The sequence below is a fragment of the Glandiceps talaboti genome, chromosome 14 (assembly GCF_964340395.1).
Source record: "Glandiceps talaboti chromosome 14, keGlaTala1.1, whole genome shotgun sequence".
Taxonomy (NCBI): domain Eukaryota; kingdom Metazoa; phylum Hemichordata; class Enteropneusta; family Spengelidae; genus Glandiceps; species Glandiceps talaboti.
This window is the reverse complement of record NC_135562.1, coordinates 16,218,941-16,239,340: the sequence shown is the minus strand read 5'-3', so window position 1 is coordinate 16,239,340 and position 20,400 is coordinate 16,218,941. Positions and strand designations below refer to the sequence as shown.

General features: G+C 37.0%; 1 protein-coding gene across 1 annotated transcript in view; it reads left to right on the top strand.

Moving 5' to 3' along the window:
• LOC144445337 (short transient receptor potential channel 4-like) overlaps nucleotides 1–19,852 on the top strand; it is a 64,421-nt gene extending 44,569 nt beyond the window's left edge. Inside the window, exons 3-11 of the mRNA XM_078134875.1 lie at nucleotides 6,304–6,428; nucleotides 11,209–11,706; nucleotides 13,922–14,294; nucleotides 14,673–14,815; nucleotides 15,357–16,048; nucleotides 17,168–17,366; nucleotides 17,782–17,955; nucleotides 18,389–18,430; nucleotides 19,151–19,852. Of these exons, the coding sequence (XP_077991001.1) occupies nucleotides 6,304–6,428; nucleotides 11,209–11,706; nucleotides 13,922–14,294; nucleotides 14,673–14,815; nucleotides 15,357–16,048; nucleotides 17,168–17,366; nucleotides 17,782–17,955; nucleotides 18,389–18,430; nucleotides 19,151–19,687 (2,783 nt within the window). The 3' untranslated portion in view covers nucleotides 19,688–19,852. The remainder of the gene's footprint in view (nucleotides 1–6,303; nucleotides 6,429–11,208; nucleotides 11,707–13,921; nucleotides 14,295–14,672; nucleotides 14,816–15,356; nucleotides 16,049–17,167; nucleotides 17,367–17,781; nucleotides 17,956–18,388; nucleotides 18,431–19,150) is intronic.
• The last annotated feature ends 548 nt before the right edge of the window (nucleotides 19,853–20,400 follow it).

Below are 20,400 nucleotides of genomic sequence, written 5' to 3'. Positions count from 1 at the left end.
TGGTATAATTTGATTAAGTGGATACCCTGTGATGCGATTCTGTGATAAATTCTCAGTTGTAATGTAATTGAGAATCGTAACTATAATAATGGTTAAGCCGTCTGGACTTGGAACTGTAAACAATAATTACAAAATCTGTGATATCCTAATATAATGATGTGAAAGGATTTTGATGAACAGAATAATTTACACATCAATCTTTTTCCTGAGGCGAGATGTAATGGCTCGGTCAAGGGCAATGATTTATATCAACATATGATAAATTGGACACTAAGGCTTTTGGTATTTTCTATCAGACATTTGGCAATGTCATTCTAAATCTCTAGAATTGTAACTTTTTCCCTATTTTTCGTTCACTTTGTGCTGCGATGAAATACACTCCAATTTCTTCAATGAAGCGACTGCTTTTTTGAACGAATGATAACCATGATTTTATGGTTCCGTATACGCTTACTTGAAGTCTGTGGGAAAAGCAAATATAAAATATTGTACTAGTAATTGTGTTCTTGTTGACAAAAAAAATATTAATTTGTGTGATGTTGAATGGGGTTTAGCCAATTTATGTATTGTGTCAGCAAGAACTTAAAACAAATGTACATTAGTTATTAGTTAAAAAACAACATATCAGAATTTCAAATAAAAATCATTATTGAGGTAGTGACTTTTTTATGTACTTTAAATCTGTATGACACAACCGACGATTTTACCTTTGTGATTTGATAAAGCATGAGGACGAATTGCTATTACCGTGTTTTTGTTATTCATTCGTGACGTGAGATACATATATGCGAATGTTATTTTTACTGTGTGCCATACAGCAAACGCAATCACCCATACAGCATTTTGGAAACATCACAGTTGTAATCTCCGAGACTATTCGACATTATGGTTGTGTGGTATTGTTTCGGATGTATAAATGCGCATGCGTTTAAATACGTGATCGAGTTCGTGACAGCAAATACTGCATACTATCAAACTATACAACTGATCAATCATAGTTCGTCTCATTTCGCCAAAATATTCTTCATCTTTATTCAGTGATAAATTCGTAATTAAATGAAAATTAAAATATAAATTGTCTATCATGACTTCTACTCCGGCATGATGTATTGTGACAACGTACGTTCCGTCGATATTTGTGTTGCGATCGCTTTCCGGTGTTCCCTTGAATAAACATTCGAGCAGTAAAAACGAAATTAACGCCTTCAATTCAGTCTTCAATCTTTCTAGCATGTTGAAAACAAACTAATTCGAGATTTTTATGTTTTTTTTGTCATTCATATTTATATAATGTTTGTTGTGATAGCAAGCTAGAGCAAGACTCTGTAGATCTAATTCGCCTAGAGTAAGAGGTTATCTTAAGGTATAGGAATGTTACATGGGCGAACGAAACGAACGTCCTGATTTCTCCTTCCACCTCCCTCCTTCCCCACTCATGTACTTAAAGAATCACTTGTGAACTTACTCACGCATATACAAACTCACTGACTGACTCACTGACTCGCTCATTCACTGACTGACTGACTGACTCACTCACTCACTTCACCACACATTCACCCACCCACTTACTAACCCTCCCACCCAGTCTCGGAAAGATACAATTAGGTATTACATTTAATTGCCCAATATATCTGAATAAAATTGAAGAAATGCAACTTGGAGATTACGTTGATCAGGAAGAGACGGGGTTCCAACCTTGACGTAATGCTTACTTAATCAAGAGCTAGACGTCTTCCAGAGGTGAAATGAAGGGGAGGGGTTAAAAAAACCCAATACAAGTATATATGTTACCCTTAATATATGAGTACCCACCTACGTGCATAACATTTAATCACACACTCACCCACCCAGCCACAAACGTAATCCATCCACGTACCAATTCCCTCTCCTGTACACCATCCACATTCCTGATTGCTTAATCGATTAGTGCTTTTACCTGCATTAACCGACAGTGTCTTGATTAGTAGTCTTACATGTTTTTTTTTCCATAAGAACGTTTGAGACATATCACCATATCACTTACAGTATCACGCAAGACATTACATCATCCGATCGAGTCGTTACAGGTGCTGCATAATCAACAACTTACAAAGGTCATGCATTTGTTCCAATTATCGTGTTAAAGGCCAGTCTCAGTCTAAGTACATCTGACAGAAACCGGTTAATGTGCAGCTAACACATTCTTCAAGCAAATCTGAGATATTTTGGTAATTTCTCGAATGTCAACTCTTCGGTCATGTCGCAAAGCCTCAACGGAGAATTTGATAATCGAGACATCTTAATTTAAAGCCTGGAGATTTTTACCAATTATCCAATAAGTATGCTGAAAGGTTTAATTTTTGTTTTCGTTTTAAATGGAGAAACAAAGCCAGTGTACAAGTATAAACCAAAAGAAAATCATTTCCATCTACATTTACATGTTTTGCAGTTGGTTTGGTTATACACTTATGTAATATGACATTTGTACACACTCAGACAACATATAATGCAAACAAGAATAGTACAGAGCACAGCGGGGATGTGGGAGTAGTCAAGTTGATATGTTGATTATCGGTTATAAAATAACCAATTGAAGCTATTAAAATCATCAAGTCCATGTGTAATGTTTTCATTAGAATCCTGTTTTTACTGAATTGTGAAAGAATAGCAATGCTTATCACTGTCCAATGTGATTGGGTAAAGGATCCTGCTGTGTTTGTTGTGTCTCTGTTATTGTTATAGTTGAACAATGTCTAGCTTGTGTCAAAACATAGTAATGACCCATGAGTGAAACACCAAACCAGCATCATTTCTACTGTAAAGGGGATCAAAGGCTCATTTTCAGGTCAGCTGTATTGCATTATGCAATGAGGAAACTAGAAAAGTCATTTTCAATAATCCTTCATTCTCTAAAAGTAGAGTTTTTGAAATTGGCAAGTCCGGCTTAGAGTAGCCCTGATTTACACTTGAGCGAGGCAATTCTGGGAAACAAACAAAATCAGGAGCACCACACCCCTGTAACCCTTTCCCAATCTGAGGTTGTTCTTTCGAGGTATGAATAAATACAACTGAGATAAAAATCAGCCGTCCATTTATTACTCTTTAATTTTTACATCACAAATCACAGTCCTGGTTTTGCCACTTAAGCTTAGTTGTACATGTTCTTTTTGGAATTGTATCAAGCACCATGAGCTTCAGTCACATGACTTGATGACGTTGTTTGTGACAGAAGAGTAGTATGTTGTTTTTTTTTACAAAAAGTTATTAGATATATCCCAAAGTTAAAACTATTGTCTAATTAGCCTTGTTCGCAAAATATGATTATAATTTAGGTGTAAACAGAGACTCTATATGATTGTTGGGTTAATGGTTTAACCCTGTACGTGTAGGGTCTGTGGGTTAAGTCTATACGTGTAGGGTCTGTGCGTTAACCCTATACGTATAGGATATATGGTTTAACCCTATACGTGTAGAGTCTATGGTTTAACCCTATACGTGTAAGTTATATGGTTTAACCATATACGTACACGTTCTATGGTTTAACCCTACACGTGTAGGGTCTATGGTTTAACCCTGTACGTGTAAGGTCTAGGGTGTAAGACTATACGTCGGGTAAGTTCTATGGTTTAACCCTATACGTGTAGGGTATATGGTTTAACCCTGTACGAGTAAGTTCTATAGTTTATCCCTATAAGTGTAGTGTCTATGGTTAATTCACCCTATATTTGTAAGGTCTATGTTTCAAGACTATATGTGCAGGATCTAATTTTCATCACAAACCATGTTTAGAGAGAAGTCGTGAAATTAAGTAATCACATTCGATGTCTCGTGCCTGGTACACTTGGGCTTCATCTACCGCCATATAGTACACTATCATTCTCTAGCTCTACATTCAGAGAAAAAGTTGGTATTACTGTGATGAAAAGAACGAATTCTTCGTGCTACAGTGAAAGGTACGCCACTTCGATAGGAGTAAACAAATCCCCCAGACATGTCTCAACGTGGTGTTAATGGCACTCAATCCCTGCAGTGTGTTTAGAAGTGTGACTTTATGGCCTTTCAAATAAACATTCTTGTGTGATCGTGTGATTTACTGTATTAGTGTTATCACTTTCATGGGGCGTGAGTTCACGCCTTTATACATTGCAAGGAGAAAGGGGAAGGATTACACGAGGAACGTGATGAGAGCATAAGGGGTCATCAGATCGTCATTTGATGGTATCCATAGTGACTCCTTTACACGTCAAATGGCATACAACTGAATCCCACTAAGTGTTAGATGAGCTCACGTACTATGTCGTCATTCAGTGTAAATCCACTCACAGCATGCTGTGGTTAGATCTTGAGAACTGAGTCAGCAGGTTGCCTTTCAACCTTCGTTTCCATTACTGTCTTCTCATCCAAGTCGTCTGTAATCGGTTTAGCGTGTTGTGTTTGTTCCGAATTCAAAAGATACATTTTTTATCGCATGAAAAGTTCACTGACACTTCCCTAACAATGTGTCATCTTTTGTGGGGTACTGTAAAAGAACAAAAAGGAGATAGCATATGTTTGGTGGACGTACTTAAAATAATAATGTGAAATGGTCTTCCTAAAACAATAAAGAAGATGACAATCGAATAACAGCCCATTACAGCTTCTTCGTTTAAGAAAAATCAAGGTCAGGAGTTTATCAAATGTCTTGTCACCCCAAAATCACATTCTCATTTTCACCTTCAGACACTGACAAAATCAACAGTGTCAGTGTAGAAATGAGCAACACCTTTAAATATTGTATTGTGAACTTGCTTGTTTTATACTGTTGTAAAACGACCATTTGAACATATGTAAAAATGTAGACCTTCATATTGGCCTTTGTGCATATCCCTTAAATAGAGAATTCATGTATATATGTTTACTTATATACTGCTTTTGAAAACGCAATGTCGGAAGCATAAATTTGTTACTCTGACATTTGTGGTCGTGTAGTCTGAATGTGCATAACTACAGATCTGCCAGTTATTACTTATATTTATATTGGACGGCTGCCATGTTGTACACTGGAGGAATTAAGTCTAGAACAACCAGGAAGTTCGAGTGAGGGGCATTTAATTGTATTACAGATGGAGGGCGCTACTATGTGAACTTTGGCCCCATTAGAGTCATTGTAAAAAAATACTCTCTTCACATGTATGTTACTCATAATTGACATGAAGTGTCAATATGGTGTCGAGACAGGCGTGTCTTAAAGGGAATGTGTAAACCTCACTTTGACGTCAGACAAGGTTAACGTTGAATTCGAATGCACACACCTGCCATTAATGATTGGCAGCCATATTGCCACACATACAGGAGGGAAGTGTGCTTTGCAATATATTCATGAGGATATATCTTGCGCTTATACAATATACGTATTCTCCTTGTCAATCTATTAATTATTTTCAATATATTTTTGTTGATAATAACCTCCCTCTCCCATTTAAGACTTTGAAGTCACTTAGCCACCCTCCTTCAGGCTTATGATCATCGAATCCCACTAAAATCAAAACGGATACAATATATTGCATTCCTAATCACCTAAAGCGTACTGATATCACAACACAACATTATAATGACATGGCCCGAAAGGTTTCACTTGTAACCTGTGCAACTTTACAATCAAATTATATACCTATGGATCATATTTTGGAAGTGATGAGACACACTTTGTCTGATTATAACCGTTGTGAGCATTACTAACAACCTACAAATTCACCTTACAGTCCCTTAGTAAATATGACAGGAAGGAAAGGGTAGTTAATACACTTATTTATTCCGTCCAAACAAGTGGTATCTTGCGTTTACATCAATCATCTGAGCAAGATGCATGGTCCCCACTTGCTATCATATCGAAATATTTTACAAAAAAGATTTTTTTTCAAATGATTTATTTAGACCGAGGGTATCAAGTTGATGATACGTACATGTAGAGTCTCCCCCTGGTAATCACAGTGTTTTTGCTTGTCATTCATTAGTGCAGATAGGACATCTGTTCAATTTCAAAGTAATTGGATAACTCGTCCCTCGGACAGAGCCATGGCTTACAATTCAACTAAGCAAGTACTATAACAAGTAGATATTTTTTAGAATAGTGAGCAAATGAAGGGTTATAACCTACGCTTATTTCTATGAGCAGATTTGGAACAAGTGAATCTAATTTCTATACTTTATTACTTAGTAATTTCGGGTATATTGTCAAATTTAGACTAACCTATTGAATCAACTTGAAAATTAGGATGTATTGTCAGATTTAGAAACTTTAAATCAGTTTCAAAATGATTATCTTCATTTATTTTTATATTTCAGATGTTGTCAAACTTTTAGTCGATCGAGATGTAGAACTAGGCGATGCATTACTACGTGCAGTGGATGTCCAATTGACCACTGCTGTACTGCTAATTTGTGAAAATATCAAGAAAAGGAATATTCCGGTGAGTGGGTATCTACATCCAATATAAACCTTACAACGTACGGACACGCACAAGTATATTTTTGTTTTCGAAATAGTGTCTCCAATTATGTATAGAATTGCTAATGAGTCTATATATTAATCGAATGCAATATAAACTTCACTACACTCCAAATATTTATTTCTTTTCTTCTAATAAAATAGTGTCTCCAATTATTAATAGAATCATTAATTAACGATGGAATGCAACTGATATGGCTGCATTTTCAAATTTTAAAGAACAAGAAAAGAAAGTACACTACCAAACACAGTCAGTATTTTGATATGCACAAGAACGAAGCTAATGCATATTCATCTCGAATCCAAATAATGTATATTACGTAACCAATGAAGTTTCTAGTCTTAGTAACCAATCATATATTTAGATTAGAATCCAATCAGATGGATTTAATCGAAACCTTCCCCACCAAAACTGCATCTCATGTACAAGTATATATAAAGAGATGAACTTAGTGTAACTTTTAGAAATCATACCGGTAAAGAGGTCTCATCTAGACCTGCGGTCGACGTCATCATTCTGTCAAGAACCCTTTTTCCAACAATACATGTACACGAATATTTACTGATGATGCAAATTTGTATCAAAAACAATTACTAGTACTGTATTCGATGAACATGTTATATTAAGAGTAATTTAATATATGCAGGATGCATAATAAAACTTGCATAATTTGATTTATTATATGCCTTTAGTATATACACACATACAGCAGCAGCAACAACAACAACCACAGCAACAACAAAGCAACCAAACACAACGACGACGACGACGACGATGACGACGACAGCAACAATAACAATAACAAAAACAACAACATAGAGAGACAAGAACGACAACAAAACAACAAAGTAAAACGTGAAAGGCATTGTATCACCAAACGCTGCACGTATTTAAACCTGACTAATCATAATTCGGCTTGTCCAACTGTAGAGGCACACTAATCACTACACTAATGTGACAGGAAACCTCGTAAAGTTCGAGACCACATGTAGCTTTAGGTCCCGCCAAGTCACTTACCAGCGGGCTGAATATAAATCACAAGAATATCTCCCTATCACGCAATGCTACTTCATCGTAACAAGATACTATACGGGGTAAATAAGATGACAACTCGATACTCAAGAATGTGGAATTACGAAACGAATTATCTTGAAAGACAAGAAAATACTTGAGACATAAAGAGCAAACTGTGATGTCGAAATGTTTCGGCATAAGTCGGGGTTATCTGCAGTTCAAAAAGTCAAAAGGAATAACAAGTTGGGAACACTATTTCTTTTCAAATGTGTTTGATACTGGCTTTGGAAGTAAATGATATGTAGAAAACCGATCTGCTGACTTAGTGCACGAGGCGAAAATATTTAGTGTGTTATCGTGTTGGAGTGGAATTGCGGGGGTTGGGTAAACTTTGTCATCGAAGCAAATTAAGTGTGAAATTTAGTTTTCAGCGATAAAATAAACCAAGCATTATCTGTACAAAACGTTATGTTTGTTCCGAACAAATCAGGGGTTAGTACCAGTACGTAGGAACTAAATAAAAAAAAGAAAACTGTTTTACAAAAGGTCCAAAAGCGTATTTTCGCCAATAGGCTGTTATGACTCTTTTCGCATTATCTGTTTTCAGCCAGCTTGAGAACAATTTTGATGAGATCAGAGAGGAAAAAGAAACCTATCGGAAAATGCCATCAGGCCTTTTAGAAACACATCATTTTAGGAAAACAACCATTTTTTGTCACTGTGCCGTTTCGATTGTGAGCCAACTTTAATTCAAGTTTTTTAATCTAGTTATGTTTCAGAATAGAGACTGACCTTTTCTATGATCATCAGAAATCACACATCGACGGAATTAGAAATGTTAAAAGTGAAACATAACAAAAAAACCGGAGTTAAGCCCTTTGGCACTAACCCCTTTCACATGCAACTGAAACAGTATGCCGCTACTTTTTTTTCAAAAAATAATAATTGTTTCTTGTTCCTACTCCATTGTAAGACTCCAAATTGCCATATTGTGAATATGGTAGCTGAAGGCGATTCTCAGTATTTGTGAATTAGAATACACAACTAAGGATCTTCAGCTCGAAAGCTTGTGTCAACCTCGAGAATGAATGGTATTCGAACTATATATACACCGGCCGGTACAATGATAAACGGTAAACACAGCCGGCAATATTATTATTGCTTTCAAATTGTTTTTAAGGATCGAAAACATGAAAAACACAAGTAGAGCACTTTATTTTATTTTCATTACAAAATGAAATAAACGGGAAGCAGATGTTGCCTTTCAAGCGTTCAACAGATTGGTAATACAGTAAATATACTTTGCGATGCTGTATAAGTGATCGCCAGCTAAGGTGTTACGCCATGAATGTTTGGAAATATGATCGTTCACAATAAACCGAGCCGTGTTGCTACAGCAACCATATACGTCAGCGAAGTAGAAATAATTTGCAATTTGGGATGATATGTAAGAACCAATTAAATGTGCATTCATATATACTTAGCTCCCTACTCCAGAACGTACTTACGTGTGTAAGAATAAATATTTACTTAGATAGAATGTCACACAACTAGAATTTTAATTTCAAGACAAGAGATCTTCTAGTCTAGTGGCACGTGACCCTCTTTTCGTAGTTGATGATATTACTAATTTCAAAATCAGTTTATTGGTTTATGTAAATTTTTTTCTCTCAAATCACATTTTGCTGTAATGTTGTTTTTAAGCAAAATTCAGCCCCATTCTACATTAAAATAGAGTGGTGTAATGTACACATTTAATATGAAAATGAATTGTAATCATCAGAAGCCAACATGACCAACAAATACTGTCACAGTGTCAAGTGTATGGAAACTTTAAAAAAAGATTGTTAATGTTGTCTACACCAAGCTACTAAAAGTCCAAAATGCTTTATTATAAGAACGACACGGACCAATCTGTCGTAGGCAAATATCGAGAGAGAATTTTAAAAAACTTTGATTTTTCATGGAAATTGGTCCCCGAGTTGCATTCTTCCTCAGATGAACCTCAGATGGTGTTAAATATTACAATTTGAATTATTGTCCTGGTAAAAAGGTACCGATATTAAACGTGCACTTGCTGCAAATGGGATAACTTTTTCATCACGTAACCGAATGTATATTCACTACAAAAATTGTCAATTATTTATTACAAAGACATTATTCGATCGGATAACCACAATTAAGTGAAAATCGTCAAAATATTATACCAATAATTAGACAACGTTCATGTTACATAACAATACCAAACTCGGCGTCCATTTCTTTTTTTCAATTTTAGGTCAGGCAAGAGTTGTTAGTACTTTTTTTCTCCTATATATGGGGAAATTTGTCATTTTTATTATAAAACATCTCATCCCGCAGGTGTTTCCACATATAACGTCGTAAAACATAAACAAAATTCTATCCATTCGTGTATGCCTGTTAGCACTGAGACATGTTGGATCCGTGTAATTGATAAATTGGGGTATAGTATACATCATTTAATTAATAAAAATACGACCGTGTCCCGAAGACAGTGAAAGTTTACAACCATATTGAAACGAGCAGCGTGTGATAGAGAATTCCTCGGTGTGCATTGCACAATTTGAACGGGTTTGCGTACTTTAAACCACTGACAATTCATCGAGCGAAAAAAAAATCCGCCAGTATTTTAATCATGATGTATGTGGTTTCCTAGCAGACGGAAGCGGGACAATCCTAGGTTCAGATTTATCAATCCTAACCTATCATGTTTGTCTGCCGAGTCTAATCACGGTTGTAATTCTTACTGAAACACGGAAAATATCAGTAATGATTTCAAGCTGAGTAACACGACCAGGCCATCGGTTAATTATAGTCTGACTTGATGTAGAGGTCCGGATTGTGACTTTTGCTTACGTCACTCCACTCGTTATGTCTGTAGCGTAGGTGTTGCAAAGGGAGCGTTGTTCTAATAATCCATATACTCGTGAAAGCTCGAACATTTTTTACGTACATGTACGTCAGGTTCACATGTTTTATTCTGTAGAATGACTTATCGTTCTTCTGCTGTGTTTAACCATGCTAAATCTCAGAAGGTTAAATCTTCGAAGTATGTCAGTTTGTTGTGAATACTATTGAGACATAAAAAAAAATCCGGGTCAAAATTAGGTGATATTCACTGCCAAGATCAGTATGAGTTCTGGCCGTTAACATCGTTTGCATCAATAAATCAATCAATCAATCAATCAACCAACCAACCAACCAACCAACCAACCAACCAACCAACCAACCAACCAACCAATCAATCAATCAATCTAATTCCTTGCTTTAGCTGTTGTTTCAGGAGTCGGTGTTCTGGGTTACTGTTAACGTCATGATATTGGAGAATACAGGTTGCCGATGTTTAGCACTTCTGGATTGTATTAATACGTGTTGCTGAGCAAGTAGTAGCGCTTGATTTCTAAATTTCATAAAGCGCCACCCTCGTCCAAGTTCATATACTTGCAGAACTAGGTCTTGATATTTATGAGATCACAAACATTGTGGAATAATTTTCATTTTTATGGAGTCAAAAGAAGCTAATCAGAACATTGTCGGTAAAAAAATAAGTATCCGATCTGTGAATGGCAACGCCGTGATTTTGATGTGAGATAAGTGCGAGATGCGTGTAATTCGAAACAGAGTCAGTTTCCAGTGCAACCACCACACGAACCGTTGTCTGTTATTTTTATGAAATAACTTTTGCCCCACGTCTATTATTTTTCAGGATCGGCTTTATTGTCGCGCCCTCAACGGGGACTTGCATCCAGATGTCACACCCATCATCCTGGCTGCGCACCACAACAATTATGACATTGTGAAAATCCTTCTTGACCACGGGGCACGAATTGATGACCCAGAATTTTACAGTTTTCAAACAGAGGAATTCACTTTGCAACATTCGTTAGGAACCATAAATGTTTACAGGGCTTTGGCAAGCCAGGCCTATATATCGTTAACAAGTGAAGATCCCATAAGTACGGCTTTTGAATTGAGTAGTAAACTGCGCACGCTCAGTGTGCGGGACTATGAGTTTCGCTACCTCTATGAAGAACTAGCCAGTCAGTGCGAGTCATTCGCTGCTGACTTATTGGGTCACGTCAGAGATTCCGAAGAACAGGGAATCATTCTCAATCATGATCCGGAAGAGTGGGCGCGTTCATATGACATGTATGGCCTTGAACCCTACAAAGTCAAGGTCGCAATTAGATATAAACAAAAGAAGGTGAGTACCTATTTCATTCAAAATTACAAAATTAAAACGGAAATGACGAAAAAATGAAGGCGAGGCTCCTCTCTGCGCGTCGTGCTTATATTTTAAACACTGCGCATGCAAGCTCAGGGTTAATACCTGTGCTCAAAATGTTCATCCTTATCACAGGGTACAGGACCAATGATCAATTTTGTACTCGCGATTTTCCGGATTTCTAATATTATTTTCTGTATATTTCAAATAAAGTTTTAAATACTGATTCCTCTTACTGTTTTTTTTTTCTATTTCCTACCTGATATCAATGTCTTATCTGAATTTATCAGCTTTGCATTAATTAGTAGCTTGCTAGAACAAACTCACTATTTGCCCAAATTAACGCATTATGCCGTGAGTGTAAACATCTACTGATCCGACTAAATGGTAATACACGGAAAGGGGTGAAACTCCAAAGGGACGTGTCCAGAAATTTGCAAAGAAATCAACTTTCAAACGGTACAATGGTAATTCCACAACCAGAAATCCTAAAGTACAAATGAAGGGAAGCATTGACGAAGTTACAGCATTGAAGCTTGTCTGTAAGTGCCCTAACACGAAACCAGGCCAACACACTGACGATGTCCCGATGACATCCGTAAAGCAGGAAGTCGGAAGTTGAAACCTTTGACCCCTGAGTTGTTTATTACTGGCGACATGTGCCTAACTTGTAAACAAATTACCCAGGATTCTCTGGGAATAAACTCGCATTCTGTCAATCGCTATCTTCGCTTCGTAGCAAATGTTGGGACATAAGGAAGGAGAAAAGGGTAAAATTCACTCATGAAACACTGCACAGAAGTCAATACTTTTTCATTTTTGAGTTTCGTCCTACATTTTCCCCATTTTTGTGACGTTTTCGCACTGTTTAATAAAACCCAAAAGTCTTATCATGTACCAAACGACGCGATGTTCTATTTTCGAAAATGTCGATCGTGCTGCGCTGCACGGGTTACATTTTGGGGACATTTTTGGTTTTCAATCGTGAATATCTATCATGCAAGTATTTCTTCGAATACGTCGGCTTTTAAATATATCATCGATGCTACATTTTTCACGATAGACATTTTTGGTTTTCAATCGTGAATATCTATCGGGCAAGCATTTCTTGGACAACGTCGACTTTTTAATAATATATGTCAATCCTAGTATATCCTACATCCATGATCCTAATGAACGACACACTGTTTTGTCCAGGCGACAGACGTTTTTGGTTTTCAATCGTGTCAAAACTGTCTTCGCAAGCATTTCTTCTAATACGTCGGCTTTTTACATGATTATAAAATATGCATGATTTTACCATTTGTTTATTTCCTGTTGTTTTGTGAATTCATGAATAAATTAAGTGGCAGGGTGATTTACGGATGTCCTCTGGACACGTCCCTTTGGAGTTTCACCCCTTTCCGTGTATTACCATTTAGTCGGATCAGTAGATGTTTACACTCACGGCATAATGCGTTAATTTGGGCAAATAGTTAGTTTGTTCTAGCAAGCTACTCATTAATGCAAAGCTGATAAACTCAGATAAGACATTGATATCAGGTAGGAAATAGAAAAAAAACAGTACGAGGAAACAGTATTTAAAACTTTATTTGAAATATACAGAAAATAATATTAGAAATCCGGAAAATCGCGAGTACAAAATTGATCATTGGTCCTGTACCCTGTGTCCTTATGTCAAATTGGCTTGTGTAAACGGTGTATATTACATAACATAGACAGACAGACAGACAGACAGACAGATAGACAGAGAATCAAACAAATAAACACACATACAGACAGACAAACAAACAAACAACAAACAAATAAACAAGCCTGCACACACACACACACATACATACATACATACATACATACATACATACATACATACATACATACATACATACATGCACACACACAAACAAACAAACAAACAAACAAACAAAAATTATAACCATAAAACTGCTGTGTATACTTGTTAAAGGTCGGACTAATTCAGACGACACACACACACACACACACACACACACACACACACACACACACGCGGCCCGGGCTTTTAAATCTATAAATTTGATACCCTAATTTTATTAATATTATCATGACTTTCATTTTAGATGTTATCAATTCATTGTACTAAACGAGACATTATTTCCTATTTTCAAAAGGTATATTGACTGATAACTTTGTTTGTATCCCTTTCTAATTCTAGTTCGTGGCACATCCACACTGCCAACAACGGCTAATTGCAATATGGTACCACGGACTACGTGGATGGAGGGATTTGAGTCGGACTAGAGCTTGCTGTTTCACCCTCCTTATAGGGGCATGTTTTCCCGTTCTCTCTCTGTGTTACATTCTTGCTCCTACCGGGAGATTTGCTCGTTTTCTCAGGATACCTTACGTCAAGTTTATTTGCCACACGGCGTCTTCTCTGTTCTTTCTCGTCTTACTGGGGTTACAAGCCGTGGACTTAAACGTATTTGAGGAGGACGACGACCCAGTTGAGGCTCAGAAAACCTTCCATGACAGCAAAAAGGAGTTACCCAGTTTTACTGAATGGCTTATACTAATATGGGTAATAGGTGAGAACGAATAGCAATGTGTCAATGCCTCTCACCGTTAACAAGCTACAATAGAAAGTACATACTGAAACTGAACTTAGAGGGAGCTGTCATTGCCAGATTACAAACGGACTTTACATACGCAGGGAAAATGTCGAGTGACGACCGTATCTTGTAAACACGAGAAGACGACAATCATAGTTGGCGCTTCATTTTCATGTCCTGCTTAATTTCTTGTGTGTTCATATTTTTCTAGCAGCTTCATTTGCATAATCTCTGTTTACAGTTCTTCATAATTAATAAGTTCATTGTTCATCCATATTCTAAAATATGATCTCTATCGGTCGATTTTAATGACTTTAAATCTTACTATAAACGCTGTACCTTTCTTTGCAACAGGTTACACGTGGGCTGAGTGTAGGGAAGTGTGGAATAAAGGAACGCGATACCTCGATGAGAACGTTAGATGGAAGTTATTTGAATACGTCACATTTGCACTATATTGGGCTTGGATTGCTCTCAGAGTAACAGTCTTGCTCAGGGTAGGTAAAGTAACTTAATAAGTTAATAAAGTCACTGATGTTAACTCGGATAGACAGACAGGCAGGCAGGCAGACGGACAGACAGACAATCAGACGTCAATGCGTGCGTACACACACACATGCATACACACATATGCATACATACATACATACATACATACATACATACATACATACATACATACATACATACATACACACACACATACATACATACATACATACATACATACATACATGCATACACACATACACAGACAAAGGCAGACAGACAGACAGACAGACAGACATACAGACAGACAGACAGACAGACAAAGCCCCTCCCCGAAAATATAAGTTAGGATTTGCAGACATAAGAATAACTGGTCATGTCACTTCATACAAACTTATAACAAACAATAATAACATTGAATGAAATAGGTAACATCTACAATATATCTGCTGTATATCACAATTATAATATAATTTAAATGAATCGATCCAAATTCAGTTGATTCTATTTTGTTCTGACTTTCTCTATTGTGTCTCCTATTATGACCAGACAGTTGGATCCAATGCTGCAACTTCATATTCCAACAGCACAACTTCACGTGGAGGTTTCGAAATACCTATAGACGATCAGGACTATATCAATATAGACTCGAGCGGCGATGAACGCAATCTAAGTACACCATTACCTGGTGTCATTGATGATCACGCCGTAGTTGAGGAAATTAAGGAGCTGAACTTACGTTTGGAGACGATCTTGTCGTACCAACAAAAGCTGAGTGAAAATATCACAGGGAATTTTAAGAAAGTCATTGGGCAAATAGAACAATCGGTGTCGGATATAGATACAGCGATTCGAGAATCGAGGGCAAATTCCTACGCATCGACAACAAGATCCAAGGGACAATCCTCGTCGCGTTTTCAAGGTCCGGTGTATACGAACTCGTCGCGGAATACGTGGGACGCATTCGACCCTGTCTTAGTCTCCGAAGGATTGTTTGCCATTGCCAAAGTGTTTAGTTTTCTACGCGTCATAAGGATAACCGTTGTCAGTTTACACGTTGGACCGATGCAGATATCGTTGGGGAGAATGATGTTTGATATCTTCAAATTCATGATGATATTTTGTTTGGTGTGGTTCGCTTTTTCGGTGGGTCTTAATCAGCTGTATTGGTATTACTCCAGGGAGATTAAAATATGGTGCCAAAACAACAACGAACTGAACTGTAAACAACCCTTCGGCACGTAAGTATTATGCTCATCCACAGACTAAAACAAAAATGTGTTACTTGTCTGTACCTAAGACAACTATAGTAGATATTGTGACATTCGTCTTGAATCACACACTCAACGACAGGTTTTATTGCTGCTGTCATTTTGTGTTTGTTTGGTGGTCCGATGTGTATGTTTGTTTGTTTGTTTGTTTTTGTTTTTTTAGTTAGTTGTTTGTTTGTTTGTTTGTTTGTTTGTCTGTTTGTGAAATTTCCTTACGAACACCTACAAAAGCTAGTGCTTTACGACATATTTCCATGTTGATGTAATATGATTGCTCATATATTATATATTAATATTAACATTAATATTAATATTATTATTCATAAAATTATCATTAATAATAATTAATTATATTATTATTACTATTATATTAATATTGATATTATATTATCTATGTATTGATGTAGTTGTCTGTTTTTGTTTGCTTGTCTGTCTGTCTGTCTGTCTGTCTGTCTGTCTGTCTGTCTGTCTGTCTGTCTGTCTGTTTGTTTGTTTGTTTGTAGCGTTGTCTAAGTCATCATAAGCTATCAAAGTTAGTACCTTCTGAGGTCTTACCCTGTCATACATGTATACAAACATATGAACATACTTTTTGAATACAAGACTGAACTATTTACTCGCGTTCGGATAGAGGGCGGTATACATGCGTGACAACATCCATATGTTCCAAGGTGGTGTGAAACCTGTTAGAATTAGAACTTTGTTGTGGTTTCTCTTGAAGTATGGTGTCTTACATGAGTGTACTGTACATCATAAACGATCATTTTTTTTTCGAAATTGGCCACTTCCCATGTATCCAAATAATAAATGTATCACGTGTGTTGATTACACGGTATGACGTCCAACACACTTTCATATGACGTTTACTGCACACTGCGGTAGCGTTGTACTAGTGTTATTCCTCTGTACGGGAACGTCATTTCACTATTCAATCACATTCACAACAGTTTATGATGACGTTTTTCACATACATACTTCGAAACAACGTCAGCATTTCATGCGTTGACGTTCGCCACATTCTACAAGCTAATAATGCTGTTCTCGTTATTATTATTATTATTATTATTATTATTATTGTTGTTAATATAGAATACCCGCAGCCCTAAGTACACTATTCTGGGCACTATTCGGTGTCTCTGAGTTGTGGAGCCTTGACATTCAAGACGCCAACCATTGGTTCACTGAAAGTGTTGGTGGTCTTTTGTATGCTGCCTACCACGTGATCGCCCTGGTAGTACTTTTGAATGTACTCATTGCTATGATGAGCAATACATACACACATGTAGAGGTAAGGTATTCATTTCAGGTAACAGAGTTCAGTAACCTTCAAAATAACTATAATCTATTGACAGCAACATATTTGAGGGGTGCATGTACAATGAGAAAGAACCAAGTTGCAATAAATAATCGGGAGAATAGTGGTTTTGGAGAGAGAAAAAATTGTGGATCATTTGCTGTGTGTTAATTAAAATGTTCCTGTTATGATTTGAATCAAAGAACAGCAATTAAACCATGCGTTATCTCACTGATAGGATCATTATATTTTGTGAATATGTCCACAGTGACGTCACATGTACAGCCACTATAACTGTTTTATAAAAAAAAATTCTCACCCACTAGGATAATTTCCTCAATCGTTATTCACACAATTAAGGTTTTGATTGATTTTCATTGTTTTTATCATTCACTCTGTGTACTCACAGGAAGATGGCGATATGCAATGGAAATATGCAAGATCAAGACTATGGATGAGTTACTTCGAAGAGGGCGCTACACTGCCGCCACCGTTCAACTTTCTGCCAACATGGAAATCAATATGGAGGGTTTGTCTCGTGATCAAACGCAAGATCCTGGCCGAGGGTGAAGTCAGGAAAGAGGTATGTACAATTGTTACATCCTAGAGGATTATTTGTCAGAGTATTTGTCTATCATTTCCCAATATTTTTCGCCGTTCAGCTAACAAAAATACGAGTGACCTAAGGGGCCCTTGATTTAATGTATGCATAAAGAATTATGCATACGAAATGCATGATTTACATTGAACACGTGCTACTGATGTTCCCGCGCTTATTGCTGGGGAACTGTAGGGATGGGGTCTAGTACTGAAATACGATATAAAATTATTAATTGACCAACCGTTCCACAGTTTAAGTGCAAAAATACTCTCGTATTAGTGCTGAATATCAAATACAAAATATAAATGCTTGTAATATTAACCTGGAGCTCATTGGCACAATGGCATTTCTGTGTGGAGACGGACATAACTACGAACTATGGTTCCTGATGATTATTCTTTCATTATATCAACAGAGACGCGAGAATCTGCTTCATAAGAAGGACGCAGAATATAAGGTGAGAGATTAAATGTATTTCGAGTTTTGCATTGTTTCCAAACCTAGTAATATCCCAATATTTTACTATGTACGTTCGTGCCACATTTCTTATTGGAAGTTGGCTCTGATAATGGTAGTAATATTCATTCATATATTTAATCTCCAAATCGTGTCTATGAATGTGATGAGAGTGCTTATTTTGAAGTTATACGCCTTGAGTCTATGTGTTGAACCACGCAGTGTTTGATAGTGCTCAGCATTGCTGACCCCTCCCCCTACGACAATGAAATCAGTTCGTTCAACCTTTCATGCATGGTTTACAATTCCATGTGCAATTAGCGCTCTTATGCTTATTAGTGTATTTAAATAACAAAGCAACTGCATGCAAATTCCAATACAATTCCTACAACCACAATAGTAATTTCATAAAGTATGAAGGTGTGCACACACTAGTATACTATCACAACGTACGTGGTCGAACGCTGTAAAGGAATGGTGGTTGGTGTCTTTCGTGCAGACTTTGTCATTATCCGTTTCTTAATTGAACAGTCATTGTAATTTTTAAAATGGACTGAATTTACCCAAGCGACCCATGTGACACGTCCCACGTGACACGCCCCACCATGTGGTGTCGATGCTACGTCATATTCATGATTATATTTACTACCAGTCCACCCCATCCTGTCAAGCATACGAAGTTGTATTTACCATCATTACTCCCCCCATTCTTTTTATACAGGAAGTTGTACAGCAGTTGGTCAGAAGGTACATCTTTGATAAACGCCGAGGAAGCGATGATGATGACGCACCAGGCCCCGACCCCTGGATATTGCAACTCAAACAAGACATGTCTGGACTCAAATACGACATGTTTGAATCTCTTGGACAAATGGAGAACAAAATGCAAAATGTTGAAGACAAAGTAGAGAAAGTACAACAAAGTGTTACCGATAGGCCTACACCGCCACCACCGGTACGTGCCCCAAGTCAGGATAATCTTGAATGTCCTCCTTACCCTGATTCAAACAGCAGCACGATGGCAGACATTCACTCTCATACGTTTTCACAATCAACTCCTTCCCTTGACCTGGACAGTGACTTCTCCTCTTATCTCGGCATGCCAGATGACCAGCGCCCTCTACTGCCACTAAAGAGATGGGGCTACATACGATACATTGATGACGTTAGCATTAGGTCACGGCTCGGTTCGGGTAGCTCTCACATCTCCTACACATTGGCGCCCTCTGTGAACACACATTTTGATCCGACTTTGTAACGTCACTATGTGCATTTATGTAACGAACAGTACTTTATTAAATTTATCGCCTGTACTACACTTTGTAAAAATTTACAGAGAAATGAACAGCATGTGTGGAGTTTTGATTGGACTATTTAAGTAATTTTCATTGTACATTACCTTTAAATGCATTTAACGAGAAATCTTTTGCCCGACCATTCCATTTTTGCAACTCTCATCATGTACCGTCATATAGATATATTAGTAATGAGACATGGTTTGCAAGCACTCACAGTTAGTATAGACCAGAATTTATTAATAACAAAAATAGCGTATGTGAAACTTTGAATTTCGTATATGAAACAAAAAAAGGCTCCACAATTGTCAATAGCAATGTGGTTTTGTTTTAATATTCTGAGGAAATATTGACACGAATTCCTTCCTCTTAAGAATAATTGAGCCTACGAGCGTTTGAAATAGTTAGTACTTCTCGAACATTCATCAGTTTCAACATTCACAGATCACACTGTTAGCAAATGTAACGTACAACAAGTGCAATTGAACACATTTTTTAAGTTTCTTCGCCAAACTATTATTTTCGATGCGTTGCTGTCCATATGTGTAGTTGACAACTTAGACGTTTAGCATAATATTTGAAAAAAAAAAACTGCAGTCTTTCTAAAGAAATTTATCGAAATTTCTCGACTAAGGTTGGAGACATCGAAATGTGAATGCTACATTGTGTCCTGCAA